At 41.3% G+C, this 23,796-nt stretch overlaps 1 protein-coding gene across 3 annotated transcripts in view; it reads right to left on the minus strand.

Annotated features, from left to right (window-relative positions):
- The window catches only part of SMG7 (SMG7 nonsense mediated mRNA decay factor), a 29,472-nt gene extending 15,303 nt beyond the window's left edge, over nucleotides 1–14,169 (minus strand). For 2 of the 3 annotated variants that reach the window (XM_010715833.2, XM_010715831.2), the window contains exons 1-13: nucleotides 14,076–14,169; nucleotides 13,138–13,255; nucleotides 12,515–12,647; nucleotides 10,095–10,266; nucleotides 9,202–9,273; nucleotides 8,381–8,531; nucleotides 7,909–8,044; nucleotides 5,722–5,884; nucleotides 4,773–4,929; nucleotides 2,704–2,774; nucleotides 2,301–2,361; nucleotides 1,633–1,752; nucleotides 811–1,243 (exon numbers count right to left, since the gene is read on the minus strand). In XM_010715833.2, the coding sequence (XP_010714135.1) occupies nucleotides 811–1,243; nucleotides 1,633–1,752; nucleotides 2,301–2,361; nucleotides 2,704–2,774; nucleotides 4,773–4,929; nucleotides 5,722–5,884; nucleotides 7,909–8,044; nucleotides 8,381–8,531; nucleotides 9,202–9,273; nucleotides 10,095–10,266; nucleotides 12,515–12,647; nucleotides 13,138–13,255; nucleotides 14,076–14,082 (1,794 nt within the window). In that variant the 5' untranslated portion in view covers nucleotides 14,083–14,169. The remainder of the gene's footprint in view (nucleotides 1–810; nucleotides 1,244–1,632; nucleotides 1,753–2,300; nucleotides 2,362–2,703; nucleotides 2,775–4,772; nucleotides 4,930–5,721; nucleotides 5,885–7,908; nucleotides 8,045–8,380; nucleotides 8,532–9,201; nucleotides 9,274–10,094; nucleotides 10,267–12,514; nucleotides 12,648–13,137; nucleotides 13,256–14,075) is intronic. The other variant, XM_010715832.2, reaches the window with a different exon arrangement.
- Nucleotides 14,170–23,796: the final 9,627 nt, after the last annotated feature.

Raw genomic sequence — 23,796 nt, forward strand, 5'->3', positions numbered from 1 at the left:
TAGTAGGCTTACACAGTGGCAAGGGAGATAAGCACATAACAAAATGATTTGTGCTTGTAAGAATGATGAAGAACTCACACAGTTTCTCTAGGGAAATAACAGCACGTCCCCATCACTGTCCCTATTTACTACAGCCCTATGGAAGCCAGAACAGCAGATTCATTATCTGCTTAAGAGGTGACCATTTTTTGTACACTGTGCTCACGTAAGTGCAGGAAAAAACCACACCTTTGAAAAATACAAGTAGAAAAGAGCCACTGATGTGACAACCAACAATTCTGAACAAGGATCTGAGCAGTCTAATTGCAGTCTAAAAGCTGTGCGGCCTTTCTTACTTTCAAGGAGGTCTACCTGACTTCACATGCAGTACAGTGACGCACTCAATTTATTAAATGTGCACAAGCAACTGAACTGAAAATGCAAAGTACCACCCAGTTCCTTCACAGCAGAATACAGTTGGGAAGAGTGACTAGGACCTGGTCATACAAGCTGTCCTGTTAACCCAACCAATTTGTGGAACAACAGCTGTAAATCCTTGCTTTTTAAAAACATCAACGTGTGAAATGTCACCTTTCACTGCTCCCTACCTTTTCCTCCCCCCAGAATTGAGACAGCATCAAGGAAAAGGGCAGAAATCCATAGATCAGTAACACATCTGGTCTCCAAGGTAGACACGTTTCTTTGTGCATTACGGGTATCTGCAGAACCCAGAGAGACCTCAGCTCTACAGTACTCCATGCAAGCAGTGATGGCCCTCACTCAAACATCACACTGCCTAAGATACAGTATCCCTTTGATCTCAAGGCTTACCTGAACTGCCACATTCTGCTTTCCTGCTTCCTGTATCTTATCCACGCCGCATTTCTTTGTTTCATTCTTCCTTTTGTTGTTATCCTTCTTTCCATCATTCTTATTGGCTACTATTCCTTTGCTATAGTCCCGTCTTTCCCTACCCACATCTTTAGGAGGATAGATTCTCCCCTGCTCTCTGTTCATTTCCCGTGGCTTAATATTTTCTTTAAACGTGACCATTGGTTTTTCTCCTGAGTCACAGTTGTTTAAACTTCTGCCAGATGACAGAACTGATTTGAGTCCAGGGCTCCCATCTGTGGATAGTGGCTCTGCAATAGACGTTTCTTGCAAGGCAAGGCTCTCTTTGGCTTCACTAGGGTCTTCTAGTATTAATTCTGGGATTTCCGTCAAGAACAACAGCTTTCCTACCTCATTTTCACACTGAATCAGCCTGAAAAAGACAGAGGAATTGAAAAGCATAACCAAATAGGTTTTCATATGGCAACTTCACACATTAGCACTCTTCCTCTCATCTCAGCTGTGCTTCAGTACCACTATAAAGGCCTTATCAAACATGATACTTCACTACAAATGATTCCTATCAGAACTAGCTCATGAAACAGCGTGCTAACTCACAGCACACGTTATTAGTGCTGCCAGTCCTTCAGCATCAGTGAAATGTGTACACCTTATATCAAATTGCTCTTCAAAATAATGAGAAAAACAAGTTCACCTCTGTCACTTGTACTACCCAAGCATACAGTAGCAACTGAAAACAACTATTTGCTACTTAAAGCTATTTTAAAGTTTATTTTAGTTTTTAAGTATTTAAGTGATTACCTGGGCTGGTTATCAGCAATCCATTTGCCTGTGAAGATCAGTCGCTGTTGCCGTATCCGACGCTGCTGCCCTTCTTTATCTCCTGTAATTGCCTGGTGGCCTTTGGAAAAATCCAAGTTCCTAGCATTGAAATAGGAGAGGATATAATATTAATTACACTGCTCCCCTCAGCAAAACCACATTCCTTCAGAAATACAATTAGTCGGTATTACTTCATCATAATTTCTGGTATTTCACCAGATCCTACTCAAAACATGACAGTTACAGACATCCAAGTTACAGATCCAATTCTCTTTAATAAAGATGCTTTTTCTTGGAGCATGACATTAGTCACAGGACACAGTTAAAAGCAGTAAAAACCAGTAAAAACATATTTTATTTGAAAAAAAATTCTTTTCCTCATTTCTTATTTTTTTCCCCTCTCAGTTTAGTAGCCTGAAGATTGCAGAAGAAAAAGTCATAAGCAATTCTGTAAGCTTGTAACTTTCCTCAGAGCTTCACTGTAGACTGGCACAGAATCTATTTTCCTCTTCAGAATGGAGACTGGAGTCCTATGTTATCTATTCCAACAGTAGCATGCGTTCATGAATAAGATACTATAGGGAACAGGTCAATGTCTACCAAAGTAGCAACACTAAAAAGAGCAGTTGCCTTCAGCTGTCACCCACCTGAATGAGGGTCTCAGAGCCAAGAATCCTTGCAACTCAAATTCTTCTGGAAGGGGGGTTGCTGGTGAATAGACAGTAAACAAGATAAGGAAAGCATTAATGCATTTAGTACAGAATAGTAAAAAGACACCTCAGCAAGGTCACTATACACAGTGAAGCCTCCTGCTAATGTGCTTGACTGTACTAGTCCACCCTGCAACCCGAGGAGATAGAATAAAGCATAGTCAGCTGAGCAAGAGAAAGTAGCATTTGCCAAGTGTTTATATGCATTCATATAGAAGACAACTTGTTCAGCTTTTACCTTCCAACTGCAATTTCCCACATCAGAAAAAGGCCATATTGTTTCCTGTTTGTTTTTTTTTTTTTGTTAGTTTGTTAAAGCATAGAACAGAAGGACTCTTACCATTATTATTGGATAGATCTTCTTCATGAGGATGGAAGCTGTTTAGAAGAGAAATCAGCCAGGGCCATATGCTGCAAATCAGAAGGCAGACAAGTGAAAACCACAAAACGTGGAAGTTATTCACCTTATTAGAAAAATATTGAAATCTATTACACTGTTACAGTGTTTAATTAATTAATTCTCTGATTTCCAATCAAAGGTTTTTCCTCAAGTGCCAGGGAAAAGATCACTGTCTTGAAGTACTTGGTATTTGCAAAAAGCCAGCCTAAGGCTACCCAATAAGCCAGACTTTTGCAGTATCATGCTCATGAGCAAACAACTCAGGAAGCTGGCTATGAATTTAACCACACAAAAACATTGCATGAGCAAAAGTTCAGAGGGATCTGAACTTGTTTATAATCCATGTTTTCCAGTTCAAAGCTGCCTACTCTCAGAAGATGGTAAATGAATCAGTTTGGACACAAAACGTTATTGAGGTACACCTGCTGTTCTACTGACATTAGCAAAGCTCTGCTGCACTGAAACAGATACCAGAAAGGTAAGAAGGTCAGAAGTAATAGAGATGAAAAATGGGGGTTAGCTGGCAGTAACCCAAGCTTGCCCCAGCAATACTGGTACAAGCTAGGACTGGAAATTGCTTGCAAAGGTCTTGGAGCAAATAATTTAAGAATCACAACAATCACTGCATAGCTGCTTAGCATTTAACTACTACCAACAGGTTGCCTTATTTATTACTTTTTTTTTTTTTAAAAGAAAGCTCCAATCTAAAGTGTAGGCACCTTCTTTGGCTTTAGCAATAGGCATCATGGCCATGAAAGCAGCAGGCAAACTATTTTAAGAAGTTGCCTATTTTGCTAAGAGTGAAATGAATATTTGTCCTCCTTCAGCCACAGCCAGGCTTTCAGCCACCAGCCAGCACCTGGACTGAAGAACGCGGCAGGCATCTGAAAGCCTGGCTCAGCTACATGGTTGCATTATGTTGCACACTGCTTTTGTATGCTAAAATAAGCAATAATTCCTTCCTGTAACTGACCAAAAAAAAAAAAGAGGGAAAAAAGAGAGAGCACAAGCCTGCTGTAGTGTACAGTACATGCCAGCTTTTCACTACAGATTTGAAAGAAAAAAAGAGATTTCATAATAAGAGATCTCTAAATTGGAACGATGTAGTCATGTAAAAAAAATCTAGAAGCAATGTGGATTGAAAAATTCATTTCCAAAGTGCACAGGTTAATGCTGATATATTGGTTTTTGTCTCAAGTTCTTGTCTACAGGTTCATCTGCCTTTCCAGGTAAGTGCCTCTCCTATTTCAGATGTTCCTTCAGTCTGGAGTAGGGTTAAGGCAGCTAAGCAAGCTGCTTTCATGCTGTTTTCCTTCCAGTGGCAATCCTAGGAAAAATACTCATCCAACTGTGTCAGTAACTGCTCCAGTCTGAAGAAACATTTACTAGATCAGAAACACTTTACTGAACTGCTATAATTCATGGAAAGTTCACAGACTATAAACAAGTTGGTTAGTTTTCAACTATTTAAGAATGTTTATGAGATTAGAAGCAGAAGTGAAAAACCAGCAAGAGTCCAGAACAGTAATGTCTGTGCTGACATTTCAAGACCTTCTCTACCAAAACCAATTTATTTCCACGATCATGAGCCAAAAAAAAAAATCTGGATTCCAGCTCTGGCCAAGCCAATGACTTACTGCATGAAATTAAGGCAAGTATTTTCCTGCCATCTACCTCAATAAATCTGAGAAATCATTACAACAGACCTGACTAATGGTACACTCAGTTATGCTCAAGTTAAATATTATAAAGCAGAATCTTCTGATCTTAATTTTTAAAACTTACAAGCAACCCTGAAGCCAATTTAAAGCCAACTAAAACACCGAAATTGCTCATGTATCACAAGTGTCACTGATGTTTTATGAACACTGTAAGCACATTTTTCAGATGACAAAAATCATAGAGGATGTAACGACAATGTCTAGGATCAGTTTTCCTACCAATCTGTATATCATCAGTCATTATGACCTTACACAATTAAATGTATCAAAAGAAAGATTAACACTCACTACCGTCTTTCATCTACTACTGCCTCCTGGAAAACACTGGGCCTAAGTTTCAGCCAGTCCATTGAAACCTTCACTGCTGGAAGAGGATATGCAGCCCCAGAGTCCTCCTGGTAGTCATTTTGTAAAGGGCACTTGCACAGAACTCCAAGAAAGGACACTGAAAAGAGAGAAAAGGGAAAAAAAAAAATAAGTGCAAGAATAACACTTTCAAACTGGTCAAATGATCTCATCAAATAAATCCCTATCATAAAAGCATACTTCTAAGGAGCTAGTTCTTTCAGCAGCCCAATTACTTCATCTTAAATTCAACAGCAGATCAGAACTCTTCCCCCACCCTATATGTAGTTTTCTACCATGAAGAATGTTTTTTCCCCTCCTCTCCTGTAAATAAAATGCAAATTCTTTTGATAAGTCAATAAAATTCAGTGAGAGCCCCATTACAATCAGACCAGAAAAATACTTGTTTGCATATTGTAAGTGGTCAGCTCTCAACCATCTATCCACATTTTATTCACTTTCCCATCTCAGCACACATACAAATTCATGGAGCTAGCTCTGCAGGTAGGCAGTTGTTAGAGCACACAGGCTTAGAAACAGTACCAGATAAAAATGACCATGGTGCTTTTACAATGAACTTCAGGCTGGAACCTGGAGGGGTTTTGTAAGCCGAGCCTAAGCCTTATCAAGTTAAGCACTCAAAAATTCAAAAGTCAAAAATTCCCTGCACTTCTACATAACATATCAAAGGCACAGAAGAGCTGAGACCTAGTCTGTCAGCACCAGGTCATCCTCAGTCCTAGCAAAATAGAAAACAGTCCAGCATTTACCAGCAGCACTAGACATGAATGACCCTGCATGACCACCCTCCCTTAACTTTCCTCCATCTGACAGCAAATGACTAATGGATGCTATGTACAAAAGAAATACAAAGAACAGTTTCCATACTCACTGAAGAGAGCCAGTAGCTGTGTCCAGCAGAGCTGCTCATCCTGGCTGTAACTGTGCTGCTCTGTTTCACTGCTGAAATCTCGCAGGTGATGCAGTTGAAACAGATTGATAACAGTAATATGTACCAACTGCTGAGAATTGAAGGCCTTTTGAAATAACAACCTCTGCAACAGAGACACACATATAAAATGTGCATTTTTATATGGTAAAGCACACCCCCCTGAAAGGATTAGTAGTTGCTAGTGCACTGCTGGACTAATGTTTCTGCCCTTAAGGCAACACTCGTTCTACATTTTTTCAGGTCATCACTAATAGTGCAGCACAAGGCACTCCCAGCAGGACACAGGCAGATGCCTGCTGTTAAACCCAAGGTTTTTGCTCACAGAGGTAACAAATCAAAAAGCCCTTAGGAGTGGTTCTCTTCCAGAAAAAGTGTGGCTGTCATGTGCAATTACAGCACCTGCAATGCAAGAACTGCAGGAGCACGCGTGCCCGCTGTACTTCTCAGCCTTTCCAAGAAATGTCAGTGATAGGGCAACATTTAAAAATAAAGACAACAGGAAAACTTAACCACTGAGTGATTACGTATTAAAGACTAATTCCACATCTAACTTCATGTGTCGTAGAGTGCCGTGGTTGCCTGAAATAGCACAAGCTATTTACAACTGCATTTCAGTAAGTATGCTGTAGAACACCTTTCTCAGAGCAGGAGAAGAAACAAATGGTTTTTTGGAGTACTAAGTGGAAAAAATATATATATATATATATCCTAAATCACAACCAATCTGTTCTGTTCAGACAACAGTCAGGCAGGCAAACTGTTTAACCAGTGTAAGCATCAGAAAAAGTGTCAGTTCTGTATGCAACCTTGGTTGTTAGTTAAAGGCAGGAAGCATTGCCAGTTGGCAATTCAAACCACTGGTGCTGGCAGGAGCAGAACCATGGGCCTGGCTGAACACTCCTGCCCCTACAACTGCTTTCCAAATTCACAATTAACATCAGCCACACAAATCAGTAGTTATCCACCATCTGAGCAACTTCACATCCACATTCAACTCATCTGAGTCAGAAGAGTTGCTCTCTAGTGAATTAAGTGTTGCATGATGTAAACAGAAGTCATCCAAGCAATAAAATAGGGCTCAATTAACTCTATTTTAACACTGTGGATCAATTAAAAAAGTAAGGCCTGAGTCACAAGCCTGAGCAACGCTTGTAGTTATTGATTATAAGCATTGTGGAAAAAGCAGAAGTTGCTCAACAGTCAACAACACAAAGAGAGATACAATTACTTAGTTTTGAAAAACTCTTAGCACTTAAGCAGCTCACATTCAAAGCTCATACGAGTCCAGCCCTGCTTTTATTTCAACGACTGTTTGGACCTAGCATTTTTAATGCACAGTGCAACGTAAACTGACACTGTGAAGATCATTCGTATTTCTTTAAGTTGCCAAGACCCACTCCCTTTTTTCATTCTGAAAAACATCTACTCCATTTGCTCTATTGAACTCATCCATGCTGTTCATTTTCTACTAGTGAAGATGTTTCCAGAAGGCACATAACAGATAATACTACATGTCCACTTTGAAGCTGTACTACCTTGCACTCATACCTTTAAAAGTTCCCTCTGTTTCAGTCTTTGCTGTATTGTTCAGCTTAATGAGCTGTCTGCATAATTAATAGGTACTCCTGGATTTTCCAGAGGAAACATGTTCTGAATAGTCCTGGTCTACACACAAATTAAGGTTGTACTTTCAAAGACAAGCCACTGACAAGAGAGGCCAGTTGTCTGAGGAAGATTAAAAGCAATCTTATTAACCAGTGGGAGTGACGGTATGCCATCCAAAAATGAAGCATTCAAAACTCTTCAGGCAACTGAGCCAAGACTTTCCAGATTAAGCAGGTACATTTCAGAGGTATCCAAGAATCATCCAGGTTAAGGAGCAGAGAATCAGTTGCGTTCACTGATTTACACAACACCACGCCACGTATCGAATGGGAAAAAAATCCTAATATTTTGCAGAAGTCAACAGAACTATCCATTATTAACCGTGATGCAAGCCTCCCATAAATGGCTACTTGAGCTCCACTTGCTTTAGCGCGTGAAAATGTTATTATTGGACTGTAATTTCAGAACTCTGCCACTAAAAATATTCTCTTCAATATACTAATTAATACTCGTAGAACTAACCTTGAACTGTTCTTCCAGCTTTTCTCGAAGAGGGCTCAGCTTCTCCAAGCTCTTACTCAGGTACACATGGCCATGGAATTTAATAAATGCCTTGATGAAGTCAGACACACTCCATCGAGTCTTCACCTCATCACGACTACAGTCAGAAAAAAAACACCTGGCTTCAGTCTATGGAATTAAACAGAGCTGCATATAACATTACAAGCTTTCTCTGTGAAGTTCAAGAAGGAGCAACGTCCATGCAAGGCTGCTTTTTCATGGTGGCACAACATGCTTTTGTCCTGCACTCCCTACTCGCACTAAAAGCATCCCAGACACAGAATTCCTTTGTTCCATGCATGCATAACAGTGCTCTGACTGGAAAGGGATGTCAAGGGACTTCAGTTTCCACTACCAAATACAACTAAGTTCTGGCAAGGGAGGCAATCTCCGCCATCCTATCTGAATATAAATACATCATGCTTAGCCTCACCTTTCCAGTGCTTTAGAAAGTGCTTTTTGTAGGTTAGTGGATGCAGCTGGGAAAGGAAATTTCACAGCAATGCTTCTGCAGTAGTAGAAAATTGTGGTCAAGTGGTCTCCTTTGGAAGAAGCTAGAATAGCCAACTGATTATAAGGCTGACCTGAAGGAGAGAAAAGACAAGTTGTCCAACAAGTGTCAAGTGAAGTGGTTTAGATTTGAGTTCAAGTCTGGTCACTTTAAAAGGGAGTAAAAAGTCCTAAAATTTTTAAGAGACAAGATTCAGATTAGTCTGCTCACCCTTTTCCTCCAGCCTAATTATCAGTATTATTCAAAAGAGAAAGCTTTGAAATTTGTGGTATAGATTTATTTTTTTTTAAACTACATCTTTCAAAATTAGACAACAAACACTCAGCAAGCTTCTCGTAAAAATAAGATACTTTCAAACTAGGCTTCTACCACCAAGATATTTATTATCCTATAATTAGGTAAGACCTAATCCAGTTTTACTTCATGAAACAAATTAAATATCAACAGTTCATATTTTTTGCCTGAAGTGTAAAATTTTTTATTATAACACGAAGAATAGTTAAGATATAGCTAAAAAATTGAATGACTAATTCAGCACAATGCAGCAGTAAAAGCCTGAGTGAAGCCATGTTATTAAATACTCACAAAAAAGAAAATTGACACAGATCAGGCAGACAGCTATTATCTAAATGATTTACTGATGGATTAGGCTTTTCTTGTACAGCTCTTTCCAACGACTACACAAGGCAGACACTTCAAATCTTCCTTTCAAATTATGAAACTAATCAGTATCCCCAACTCACCATTAGAAGGGACAAGCTGAGCTGCATGTCTGTAGTAAGACTCTGCCTGGCTTGTCTGATTCCTATATCGAGCTAAAGAAACAAAAAACCCAACAAATTGAGACCAAACAAAAGCAATCTTCCTGCACTTACTTTAATACAATCCAGTTTACCCCAAGAGTGTTTTATTACCATTTTAGAAATGAGTATCAGCACTTACAACTATGCCAAACAGCAAGAAGATTCAACAAGTTAAATTTTTTAAAGACATCCTTTTACCTCAGGTTCGGTTGTCATGGCTTATCATTTTTTATTTTAGAAAGATGTTGTGCCAACAGCAACACATCTAAGGAGCTACAAGTGTATTTTTTATACTTACCTGCACAACCAGCAACTACATCTACTTTTAGATCATTACATAAACAATTGCAGATTCCTCTAAAAACAGAACTTCTTACAACATTTAGTTCTATTCAAAGGAATTTGTCTGTCAAATTCAATGTCGAAATCAAAACCTCATTTACAAAAGGTTGGATTGCTAACCATCTTCTTCGTATACAAGAGATTTAAAAGTAATGTTCTGAAATGGAAAAGCATGCCAGCCTGCTGCAACAAGTTTTTCTAATAGTTACCAGTTTCAACAGTTCACTGCTCCCACCAGCTACAGCATGGACTAAGCAGTCAGTATGCTAGGATACAAGATCCTACCTCATCACTACAAAGCTACCCTTGAATGTCTCCATGCATTAAAGTGTAACATAAAAAAAAATATCTAACAGTGTTGCTTTCCCCTGCAACAGCCAAGTACACCACCAGCTACTAATTTGGAGCACACTGGCACAGATTCCTTGCTGCGAAAGTTAAACACAGAGACAGAACTCAATGTCCCACCTCTTCTTGCTTTAAAGACTCACCAATATCTCCAAGGTGGACAAGGCAGTGCTGGCAGATGTAGGAGCAGGAGCTTGACTGTGGCTTCACTATGGCGCTGGTGTGCGTCTGTTTATTGCTAATGATTCCCAGCTGGGAAGACTTCACACGACATGGCAAGTCTACATTAAAAACTGTGCACAATTCCTGTAATAACTAGAAAAACAGGTCTAATTTAGTAGCAGTTAGAGGCAGCAATCAGAACAGCACTGAAACAGCAGACAAAACTGGCACACAAATCACCGCTCAGAGGCATGGATTAGCTGAACATGCTTAAAGTCAACAAGTGTAGGTTGCTGAATGAGAATTTGCATTTCTTTGCGTGGAAGTCGCAGAGCTTTATATTGCTCTACTCTTCCCAGAACTGTGAGGAGAATTTTTACTGGAGCTGTGCATCTCAAAGCAGTAAGCACCTCGATTCCCATCTATTCAAATTACCAAGTAGTAGAGATGGACTATCAGAGGTCTAGAAGTCTTGCATTTGTTTTCAAAACAGGGCTAGTCTTTTTTGGTACCTACACGAACAGATACCACTCTCTGACAATTACAGACAGGTATGCTATTCCCCCTCTAAAGAAACTCGAGGCATAAGAAATAGCACTCCCTGGGGTTTAACTTCAGGGATTAGCTTGAATAAAATCAATCTGTGGGCAACAAGGCAAAACTGGCTGAGTTACCCCATTGGGTGGACTGCCAAGTCAGTAAATATTTGTGCTAAGCCAACACTGAGACTCAATGAACAAGGCAGTAGCTACTTAATCAAATACCTCAAAATTTGATTGCAGGAAAAGCTGAACTTTGACATTCTAATTAGTGCTTTTAAAGTTTTTCCTAATGGACTCCATTGAGTCATCTTGAAATGAATTATTTGTTCTACCAAGTTACATAGTTAAAAATCCAAGTAAAAATTGTCAGACTTTCTCCCAGGTGGTAACACACTCAATCTCCAATGAAAATAAACCTGAGTCCCACTTCCAGATAAAGGCATTCAGAAAGCCAAGGACTGATAAGAGATGTGCACTGCCAGCAGCTAAAGATTCAATGCATTGTTTGTTTGCTGCAGAAAACAATTGGTGTTAGATCTCCTGTATAAAAGACAGTGTAGATGCGAAAGGAGATTTAAAACAAAACAAAACAAGAGGAATCTCACAGATGAAAGAAGGATAAAAGAGAAACTAGACATCTTCCAACATGCTGAATCCTGAGAATTCATGCTCTTTCCAAAACGCCATTTATAAAGGCCTTGCTGTTGGAAAGCAGGTATCGTGGTCTTTAGACTAAAAATGGAATGATTAACATAACAAACTGAGGAAGACAACCGATTCTGTGGTGTCATACAGGAGAGCAAAGTTTCCTGAAGTACTGCTAGGAAGAAAGACTTTTGCTAGACAAATGATGTAGATGGTAGACATCTCCTGGCAACCAAGCCACAGCCTGTCCAACTGGCTGCTTCCAATAAGAAGCAACCTAGAAAGCAATGCCCAAAGAAAAATAAATGGAACAAAAAGAAATGAGTGCAGTTTCTGGGGAAAAAAAAAAAAAAAAAAAAGGGACTGCTTTAGCACATGGTCAAAAAATCAAACCCAGAACTGAAGAAAAAAGAAGGACCTATGTTGCATGTTGCAACTCAAAGCGAGCACAGACTAGCCATGATAAAACACTACTTGAGATACAGGTGACAGCACTGACAATGTTCCTTAAGCACACAACAAATGGGGAAAAAAAAGGCAAGTTAGCTGTAAAAACACCATTACCACAAGCGAACTTGTTCTCTTCAGAATTCTACAAGCTGAAATCTAACCATGCAAAGAGCACAAAGCAAAAAATGGCAGTAATGAATAAATACATGAACACGCTTTTGAAGTGAACTGAGAACTCAGATACTAACACAAGATTACACATCTATATTGTTTTACTTGACAGGAAGAAGAGCTAAACCTGAAGTTTCCAATTTCAAATAACTTCTGACAAAAACATAGAATTAAGAGTGAAGATGCGCTTGTAAGCCTACAAACTCTGATAAAAAAACCAACAAGCAGTTATGTGAAACAATACTCCTCGGGACAACCATGCTATTTATACGCACAACAGTGGTAGGCACTAAGTCAGGCATTATCACAAAAAAATAAGCTGTATTTATTGTAGATAGCTCCTGGAAAACATTAACTCAATGCTAACCACTGGCATAGGAGTTACAAGGAAGGGACACAGGAACATTATGCCATCATGCAAATCCTCAGTGCATCCCCATTTGGGAACAAGCAGTTGGTCAAGCAGCACAGGAGGACTGACAGAGGTCAATCAAAGCTTTACAAAGGACCCACATGCACGTGGCATATGGTTGAGGAATGCATGCTTCCAGACTGTGTAGATGCATCACAACAGGAGATTTTTCACAACTCACCTGTGTGTAGAAGCCACTAGCTGCCTCTAAGAACAGAGAAAGGTTTGCCTGAACTTCGCTGCGATTTGGATTTGCTCTATTTTTCGCTTGACCCTGTAGCGTTGTGATCTGATTTTTAAAGGCATGATTCCAACTGAAAACAAAAGAAATGCTCTTTTTTATTTTGAAAGCGTCTTATACACATACCATAAGAAACAGGAGCAACTGTTTAATTATATACTGTTAAACATGAAAATGAAGTGCGTTAGATTCAGACATCATTCAGGGTAGAAATATTAAATCAGGAAGAATTATCTTTCCCCTCCTCTCAATACCACAGAAATCAATCCTGATACTGTATAGCTAGCATTCCCTTCCTTCTCTCCTCCTTCCTTTCACCTTGCTTACCAAAACTCAATCCTGCATGACACAGTTGCTGCTGACTGACAGAGGTAGAATACTCATCTGTGGAACTCTCTTAATCTAATCCACAGTGAATTCTCACCTTCCACCCCAACACAGCTCTCACTTTAAAAGAGATAAGGCAATCATTTCATAGGAAACAAATCACTTTTCTGTAAGCACATGGTTTCCTGCTCATCAGCAGACATTACACACACACAGATTTATTGATGTGTACTTACAGGTCCTGCTCCACTTTTTTATCTAAAGCATACTCCAAATCAGTCACGAGCATTTTCTGATATAAGTCCTGTAGAGCTTGTCTGGATGTCCAGACTTCTGCTGGACCCAGCTTTGAATCTGAGCAACAAAAAGTAAAAATAGACAATAGTTTTTGAATACTCAAATTGTATTGATTATTCACTGTCCTACCAAATGAAAAAATATAACAGTGCAAGATGCCAACCACCCACTTGTCTCACAGATTCATGAGAACTTTGAAATACAAAAACCACAGAGGAACTGGGATTAACTTATCCTATAATAAAATAACTAGACATTAGCAAAATCAGCAGCAGAAAAGTTGGAGAAACAAAAAGGGGTGACTCTCCACAAGCCATTATGTTGCAGAACTTGTCACTGGATGAATTTTAAAAATCCAGAGGAGGCTGAAAAACTTAGCAGAAAAGAAATCCATCAAGTGCAAGTAAGTAGGAGAGTCCGTGAGCTAACGCTGCTTAGGAGAACACCGCAGGGAAGTATGGCTGTGTGCTTGCCATTTTCTAAACACTTTGCTGCCATCTGCTCTACATCATTTGAGGCTGAGTGCAAACACAGTCCCTTGCTATCACAAATTACACAGTACAGTTGCCCAAGCTTTGTAAAATCACCTGGGCTGGGGCTGCTGGGGCTCACCTCTAAAGAGAGAGTAATAGGAACACGATCTGTTTCCAAATGCTTTTAAACACATTTGCAGTCAGCTTTAAGAATACATATATTTTAGATATAGAAGAGACTAGCACAGTTGCTAAGATTATATTGATATTTATTTACATGCAGAAAACAAACTTTTAACATCATGCTGCATTCTCAGGAATGTAAGCACAAGGAGCACAGGAAAGGAAGACAAACAATAAGCAAACACCATTAGCTAGATCTGCTACATAACAAAGGCAATTACCTGTCATGTCAGCCTTCAGGACTTCTGCCTGCCTGTAAGAAAGCGATCAAACAATAAATTAGAAAGACACTGATCAAATTATGCTAAACCACATTCATGCAACTGTGAGCATAGCAAACAGGGCCAGCTCCTGAGAGGCTGCCTGCAAACTAAACTGCAGTCCAGCTTACTACCCGAGTTATAGATTTGAGTTATCGCTGTTTATCCATGTTTTCTTATACTTCCACACCATAATAAAAGTAAATTGTTCAACTTTCCCTGCTTAGATTAAGTCTATTTCAGAAAAAAACATAAGAACTAAAGAATATTACACAGCACTATAAGGTTTACCTGGCAGCAGTGGCTTGGCACATAAGTGACACTTGCTTACCTGTAACTGGGAATGTGAAATTCACTCTTAAGTCACCACACATGAAATGCTTCCAGAGCACTCAAGACTCCCACCAGTGCCTGTCAGCACCTTGCTGCAAGCCCCCAACCCCTCACCAAGCCCCGCCAGCCTTCCCTATATGAATGAAGAGACACCACAAGAACTATGGCTTCCCCAGGTATTTCCCCTTGGACTGCCTCACCAAAGTCATGGCAAGAACAACCGTTCAAAGAAAGGCTGGCTAAAGAGCATCAAGAAAGAATGGCTTCTATGGGTGACCCACTACAATCAGTTCCACCTCCTGGCCACATACAACAGTAGAGACCCACATCAGTATTAAAGGTATCAGGCTGATGCCAGCACTCCACAGGCAAGGTGCACAAGGCTTTCTGACTGTCCTAATTGCAGAAATGTGTCCAACCACTCACTCTGGTCACTGGGAACCAATACACCTGCCAGGGAGCAACGGGATGCTCCTAGGGCTGTACTTAAACATAGAACATTCTAACAGAAGTAAAACTGTACCTTCCTCACCCATTTTTCTCAAGTTTAACCTATTCTAGATTTTTCACAACGTCTGTAGTTTATTTCTTCCACGATTTTTTTTTTTTTAATCTATTGACAATAGTAAGTTCTGGCAGATGAGACCACATATAAATACTGGTGAAAAAGTAAGGAAAAGTTTGGAAACTGTACAGTGAGAAGCTGAGAGCCAACGAGCATTTCTCCCAGCCCTGAGACAGTGCAAAGGGAAGGAGCATTCATCAGCCCACAGCTGATGAAGGACCCACGAGTCCTAAAAAGCACAGAGCTGAGCAAACCCTGCAGTGCCACGACTTGGGTGTTAGAAATGTGACTGCTCAGAAGAGAAGCTGGCTTGTTTTTAAACAGACAAGTCAATACAGTTTGGCTTGCCCTTTACACACGTGGCAGTTTTGTAAGCCTTTCCCTTTGAGCTGAGCCACAAACCCTACAGAAGCTCAGCCCAAGCAGGACACATGGCACTGCCCAGCAAATGCCATCCTCAAATTCTTCTCTTGCCCAAGAACTGCTCCTCCAAAACTCACAGGGGTAGAACTACCTGCTACTATATTAAGTACTAGCTCTTTAAGAGGGAAACACAAGCAGCACCATTACAAAACCTCTTCTTTCCCCAGAAAGCTTTGAAGTCCTGTTTTCTGGAGAATTTAGACTAAAAGTCCCTCAGCCAAATGTGTGCAATTACTGAAAGGCACTCTGTAAGAGCATCACCAGAATGTCTGGAACTGGCCCAGCTCTGACTGTGAAGTTAGGCACTTACACTTCAACCTTCCATATTTCTGTGCAACTCCTCCTTGAAAATGCTACTGAAGAACATTTTTGCCTGAATTCCCCCCATCAAAAAATGCTCAGATCTGATTTGTACAACCATCCTCACGAGCTCCCAGGACAAGTACCTGTCATACTAATCTCATCACTAGCCGTAAGGCAAGCTGCCTTGCCTATTTGATAAGCTCACAGCACAATACACTAAAGAGATTATCACTACATTTTTTTAATAAAAAGCATTGGATTACTTCACAGTTCCTTGAGACCAAAGGACTGAGGCAGGTCTCACACCAGCACGCTGCTCCTCATTTTCACCTAAGGATAACCTGTAAATAAAACAGCTCCAACTGCAGCAGAGACAGCAGCACAGGCTAAAAAAGCACAGTGGTACCAAACCTGCTCTGCATCACTGGCAAAGTATTATTGTTACAGAGAAAAGCACTGCCTGCTCCCACAGGAGCCTTTACTGAAGTCTTTGCTGGTGCCTGGAGCGGGTACACACCAGGGCTCATTGATACCTGCAGAAGTTTCATGCAGTATAAATGTACATAATTGGCATTTACAAATGTCATTGGGCATTTAGTAATAAAGGTTTTTGTCCCTATATTTTTGAGCCAGCTAATATTGCATCAGAATGACTCACTCTGCTGCAAAAATGTGTTGCCTGCCAGCAAGCTTGGTGCAACTCACTCACATTTTATCATTTTAATACCATTCTCAAGTAGTTCCTTGTCTGGTTTGCCTCAGCAGTTCAGCCTTCAAGTCACATCTACCCAACCAGTTTGTGCTTTTTTGACTCTGGACTAACAAACCATAGCTCATCAAACATCATATTCCAAGCACCTTTGTTAGGACATCATATAGCTTGGTATACTGTGATAGCTATCCTGTTAAGTTTCCTAACTAAATGCATATTCAGTTCTGTGTTTTAGTTGAGCTTGAACTCAAATACAATAACTTCCCATTCAAGTCAGTGAAGTAGTTCAACATCTAAAGAACACACTCCTTCATTTACACAGTGAGGAGGAGCCAGGTAAGATCTGTGATGACACGACACATCCTACAACACCCACAAAAAAAACCCTGACCTCATAGAAACACAGTACAACACGCTGCTCTCCACCATGCCTGGAGGGGAACTCCATTCACTTTTCCCCTAGCGGTCTCGAAACACCAGCAACTATTTCAGTTCCTTTATCAAATCCCAGCCACACACTGACAAGGAACTGATGATTTTCAACACTAAAATGAGTAGCTGGCTATGTAAGAGCAATGTGAATCCAATTGCTCATTCTGTGAATGCTCTACAACTCAAAACTGCGTTGAATGATCTGTGTAGTTTCACTCCCGGGATGAATTTATATTCCTGCGCTTCCCCTCTCCAGAGGCAGGTGCAGAAATTGCTCAGCAGCAAGAAGTGCCCACAGCCTTTCAAACCTCAGCAGAGATGCATAACCCACGTGGAGGCTCGCTGAAGGACGGGGCTGCTCAGAGCTGTCCAGACGTGGGCGCTGCCAGAAAGCTCTCCTCCTTCTAAAAGAGTTGGAAAATAAGCGGAGGAAATTATTCATTTTGGGTAGAAAAGGTCAATTTTCTATGATAGGAAACTAAACAGAAAGTACGCTCAACACCCTCAAAACTGCTGTTATTAAATGCTTAACCTTCCAATAGGTGGAAATGCTCACACCCAGAAGGAACTCCAACGCAACACCCAGCAACTACTATTAGATTTTCCTCCAAACAAAAGTTAACTTGAACAAAAATCTGTAATGTACCTGAGATCTGTGTTTTCCAGAAGTATACCTGAGGTTATCCAGGGGAAGGCAGCTGGAAGCATGGACACCACAGGAACTGTTCAAACAACATCCTGCTGCAGATGTAGGGAGAAGGGGGCTTTCTCTGAAGCCCCTAAACATTGCACCCAGGAGAGCATTCAAATGTGCTATTCGGTGCTGAGCAGAAGTCACTGTACGACATGGCTGATGGTTTTATGTGAAATAAGCACTTCCCATTCCTAAGAGTAGCCAACAACTCTTGCTAGAGTAGAAAGCCTTATTAGCAATCTTTTGAGACTGCTCTATGGAGTCTGTTAAGTTTCTTATTTGTGTATAATTTTACTTGTTCGTGCATGCAATATATAAGAATTCTCTTAAAGCAGCTTTGTTTTTACTGACGAAATCCTTACTGTTCCAAACTTGCCAGCGTTGCCACTCCACTTAAACATCCACAGGTTTAAAGAAGGGCTGGAGCTGCCTGCTGTGGGACCAGCAGGTCTTGGTGATGTCAGCTCTCACTGACCAGCAAGAGATCTTCAGGCTGAGTCATCCACTCAAACACACCACACACCTTCTGCCCTGAAAGCACAGCCTTTGTGCACTTAGCAATGATTTCCCTTGAAAAACCCCCATCAGCCAACATCTTACTGTCATTTTTACACATGTTAATGAGTTTAAAGCTTGTTGCCTCTGAAGTCAGGGTGCAGCAGATTTTTCTGACCAGTAGCTTTGTGAGGTTGTAGCTGGAGATCAAAGCCACGCAGTCAATTAATTCAGCAGCAGTGCAACTCCGAAAGCAAAGAAGAAGAAAACCAGCAATTCTGCAAGCAGAAAGCAGGGCAGGCACCATCTGCATCCAAAGCCCCTCCACAGGGAATCCTGCTCCACGACCTTTCTGCTCCCACCTCAGCCAGGTGGCATGGTGAGAAAGTGGACAGAATTGGAATTTTACTATTTTTTTACTTCTTACTCTTCATCTCCTCCCTTCCTCCTAGTCTAGGCTCTATTAGAAGCAAGTCATAATAATTACCTTCAAAAAGCAGCCACTAAAAGCAGCTCTTTCCCCAAATATGATCAGAACTGACAGTCCTCATCTCTGCATAATAGCCTAGGCACCTTCAGTCAGCATCATTCAGACTCAATTTTTTCCTCTCCAGCTTCATGGAAGTCTCTTAAAACTTCCTTTGCCTCCAGATTTGAAAAAGATGTGTCCATGAGGCAAATGCAACTTTAAGGGAACTCTATATGGGCTTGCTCTCCTATTTAATCTTCATGGGAGGGAAAAGTCTCCATCCCTCCTCAAAGAATAAGCAAGCAGCATTAAGACTAGTGCTTGTTAAGCTCAGCTGAGTTTTTTAACAGCAGTTTTGAAACATTGACCATACTGTCCATCTTGACCTACTCAGTGCCTGGAATATTGTTCTACTGGAGACAGACAAAACTAACCTCTACACAGATATTGCTCATGGTTGAGGGGAAGAAAGAAAAGCACAAAGCTTCCACCCATGTTTCCTTTCCTTTCTCCAAGAGCAGACTATGTAGCTCCTTAGCTACCCATGACAGTTGATGCTCCATCACTGGAAGTGATGAGGCCCTGGGCAACCTTGTCTGGTACCAGAACCGGAGGGTGGTGGCCCTGCCAGTGGCAAGAGGTTGGAACGTGGTGGTCCTCAGAGTCCCTTCCAACCCAAGCCATTCTACGACAGTTGTCTCGCTATAGAAACATTTAACACAGATCACATCATCTAATTGTAGATTATAAACTTCACAGCTTGAAGATTGCTTGTCCAGTATGAAGACATGAAGGTTCCTTGCAATGCACTCAGCCATTTGCAGCCTGCTCCTGTAGAAAAATGCACATCTCAGAGTGAAAAGCCACAAAGCTCTGCTTCCTCCCTGCCCACCTTGACAAAGTCAAGAAGCACACAGCAGTGTTTGCAGTCCATACTGCCACAGTACCACGTGAGATGTGAAAGTCAGCAAGCAACAGAGACACTTGGCACAGTGCAACACTACTGTACTGTGAGCTCAAATTCAGCCTGATTGGAGTGAACACAATATCAAGTCTCAGCTCTGCTAAATATGCAGTAAATCCGCTACTCATTTGTTAGATTACAGTTACTGACTTACAAATATTTTCACCTGTGCTGAGTGCTGGAAAAACACAGACGATAAACCTAAGGGACAAAACTACTCTTAATAGCTTTGACATCATGAAAACCCTGTCTGGAACTATGGCAAACACAAATCAGAGGAGGGAGATCAGCAGGTCACCAGAAATTTTGCCCCTTCACACAGAGGTGGGCTGCCCTGAAGCAACTGTATTATCCCTATGATCCTATTAGGCCAGGCCACAGCAGGTACTGCAGCACTCGCTGCTCTGAACAGGCACACTCCAAGCACTGAGTTTGATGCTCCTACACTCAAGACCTCCAAAAACGTAAGGTTTAATGCAGAACTATTGGCACTGAAGTTACTCACTGTAGCATGGACTGTGGGGAAATTCTCATCAAGAAGGAATGGAAACTCTTAGCCATTCACCAAAGAAAATGTTATCAGAGGGCTACTTTGAAATTCTTCCATCTTAGACTTCATTAACTCATTACATCGACAATCACACGTAGCAAATTTTTGCCCAGCCACATTTATTTTGTTAACTCACAATTATGTGATAGTAGAAATAAAACACATCCACACAAATATGCAACTTGCATGTAAGTTTTAAAATAGCCTGTAATGAGAATTAAGACATTTTCCAGTGTGAAGGCACACAGCACAGTTTACACAAGCTATGACCAGTCACATTCATATTACATCAGAAGATGATTCTCATTGCAAGCTGCATCTCAGATATTATTTTTAAGCCTCTATCTTGAAGGTAAAGGCAAACAGCACTCTGAAGGCTGAGAAATGGCATTAAGACTGAACACCAGTCAGGGAGAATCTATCAGCCATTTATGAAATTAATGGGTACTAAAAGTGCATCACTGCCAACACTTTACAGGACCACCAGCAGCAGCTCCCCAGTGTGTTTCAGTAACACGCAGCAGATGGAATAACTTTTCCATAGAGAAACCTGCCACAGCTGCGTGTCCAACCTTAAGCTCCCCCTGCTCTGTACAATGAGACATCCGAAATCCATCCCCCCAACCAGATGGGCTGTCCATTGCAAAAGCCAAGAGCCCACCACCAAAAACTGCAGGTTCCTTGCACACATAATAACCGCTGTGTTCAGCTGAGAGGGAAACCAACTCCACTAGCCCACATCTGATCGCATTTTATTAGCTTGGGAACGAAGCAGAACAGATGAGCTGCTACAGGGACTGCCCCTCTCTAGGAAGGGGCACAAACTGAGCACAAATGGGTCCCAAGGAGATAACCAAGGTGCATGTCCCCAGCCCAAGTGGCACAGCTCCCTCAGCAAGGCCAGCTGAGCCCACAGCTCCAGACCACCTCAGAGCCACACCACCATCGTGCTCCCACAGCTGCTGCCAGTTAACCAGTAACTCACCTTTCCTGCTTTAAAAATTAATGAATTGGCTAGGAGCAAGCTTCTGAGCAAATTTATAACTTCCAAGGTTAATCCTGCTTTTGGGGATTAAACGAAACGTTTCTATAAAAATCTTTGTATTTCAAATTTACATCTCAATACCTCAGATACGGAGCTATAAAGGATTCTGTCCTCGGGCAGTTCACACAGAGCAGCCCTGCTCATTGCATTCACTTCATCTGCAGCTGCTGAGGAAAAGGCTCCTGAAATAAGACATCCAGCCTGAAGAACAAAGAAAGGATGCCAGGAGGTGAAGTACCTTTCCCTCAGGACCACATCTGTAATTAAAGGTTCTTGACACTTAGGATCACCAAGGCTGGAAAAGACCTCCAAGATCATCCAGTCTATACTGCTCCCTCATACACCACCTCAGCTCTGGCACTTCACTCTGCAACCACAATAGCTTTGACCTCGTCATTGTACAAGCGTTTTGTATAATAATTCTAGCACATCCAAAACAAATTTGAAAACAGAATAGTTTTAGTGCTGTGTTTCAGCATTTGACAACAAGGAGTAGAAAGAGTAGAAACCGACATGAATCGTGCTGCTTTAACCTCAAAACCTGAAATCCACATGTGCAACAGTGCTTTCAGCCATATAGATATGCAACTGAACCCTTAAAGGCTCTGAGCTCTTCTTTAAACACAAGATTCCCCTGGGCCTCAGCTGAAAAGCAGGAATCCAGCATAGCAGCTTCTAGCTTTGCAGTCCTTCAATTATTTCAGAAGTTAGCAGAAACAGTTACACTCTGACATATACTTTGTAAAACTTTCTTTAATGCAAAGTGTACAGACTTACCTGATTTTGAAACAGTATTTCAGAACTCTAAATACACAGAATCACAGAATGGCCAGCGTTGGAAGGGTCCTCAAGGATGATGAATCTCCAACCCCCTGCCACACGCAGGGCCACCAACCTCCACATTTCATAGCAGCCCAGGCTGCCCAGGGCCCCATCCAACCTGGCCTTGAACACCTCCAGGGATGGACGGGGCATCCACAGCCTCTCTGGGCAGCTGTTCCAGCACCTCACCGCTCTCATAGCAAAGAACTTCCCCCTGACATCCAACCTCAATCTGCCCTCCCTCATCTTCAAACCATTTCCCCTTGTCCTGCTGTTATCTCCCCTTTCCAAGAGTTGATTCTCCTCCTGTTTGTAGGCTCCCTTTAGGTACTGAAGGCTGCACTGAGGTCACCCCGCAGCCTTCTTTTCTCCAGGCTGAACAAGCCCAGCTCCCTCAGCCTGTCTTCGTAGGGGAGGTGCTGCAGCACCTGATCATCTGTGTGGCTCCTCTGGACCCTACACAATGTAATGTTACCTGCGGACAGAGTGCCCTGTCAGCACTCACTTCTACCTGGCAGCCTAGGATGGAAAACCATCAGAACGGTCAGTAGCTGCCCAAATAGCATCAGCAAGGTGAGAAAAATACTGAAGATACCTTTGGAGACAGTTTTGAGCTTTAGAGGTTGCTGCAGTTTTTCAGATCAATAACTGGAAGACGTGTGTTTCAGCACACACAGAAAGCTGCAATTCCTCACAACTGCCTTTGCCCAAAGCCCAGGGTAGAAGAACTATCAGGAGTTCCAATGTACTCTACGTGAAAAGTTCCCAAATTAAGGTCTTCTGTCTTAATTCAAATAAATATTACGACCTGTCTTAGGCACTCATCACTCCTTTTCTAGTTAGAAATCTTACATACAGGCTCAATTTAATTTTTGTTGATGTTAAAGCAAACTAAAATACCCTCAGGATTTTTATTACAAGCTTACCTGGTATCTTTCAATCATTTCGTTTATAATCATTAACCCATACAGAAAAATAGACTTCCTTGAATCTCATTTTTATCCATACTGGATCACATTTCCTCTGGTTTGCTAGCATCTGTAGCTGGATGTTGGAGCTCAAAGAGCAGTTACAGTTTGCATAGTTCAATGTAAAATAAAACACAAGTGTGTGTATATGCATTTAAATGTGAAAAATTCTTTGGAGACTATTCCTATTGCCATTCACACAAATCAGACTTGATCATGCTTTTTATGTTTGTTATTCCTGGGGAACAGCTGTCTGGATCAAGATTTCTCCTTAGGAGTTCTGTCACTGCATTGTCATCTATTTAAAGTACTTACAGTGCTTCAGACCAGTAGCATCTAGTCAACATCCAAAAGAGGTTTGGTGACATCTCCCCCTCCTCATAGGCACAGTTGGTTGACGTTTCTATTTTTAGTTATCACAAGGCTGGTCTGGAAAGTACCTAAAGACCCCTCTCAGTGGCTCAAGCGCACCTCCAATAAGGAGTTTAAATGCTCAAGGGCACTGCCAAAAACACCAGCTGCAGAAGGAACCAAAGCTGGAGTCTGTCAAAGGTTCCTTGCTGGTGACAGGAAACCCTGGTTTAAAAAAAGATTGGTAACATCACATGGTCACAGCTGTCTGACACACAGCAATACCCACACGCTTTCCTCAACTCACAGGGAGACCAAGATGGGACATGGCAAAGCAAATTCCAGGAGCTTGTCACTGCAACCCGAAATAGAGGCAGAATTTCTCAAATTATGAAGAAAAAAAAAAAAGGCTGAAAGATGGTTCTCCCCAGCTGAATTACCACACATCCATTCCCTTCTGCTCCTCACCATCAGCTATAGGGAAATCAGACTGTCACGTGAATTACACGAGAACATAGGGAGCCTCTGCAACAGGCTGCCCTTAGCAGTAGTCTGG

The sequence above is a fragment of the Meleagris gallopavo genome, chromosome 10, assembly GCF_000146605.3.
Source record: "Meleagris gallopavo isolate NT-WF06-2002-E0010 breed Aviagen turkey brand Nicholas breeding stock chromosome 10, Turkey_5.1, whole genome shotgun sequence".
Taxonomy (NCBI): Eukaryota; Metazoa; Chordata; class Aves; order Galliformes; family Phasianidae; genus Meleagris; species Meleagris gallopavo.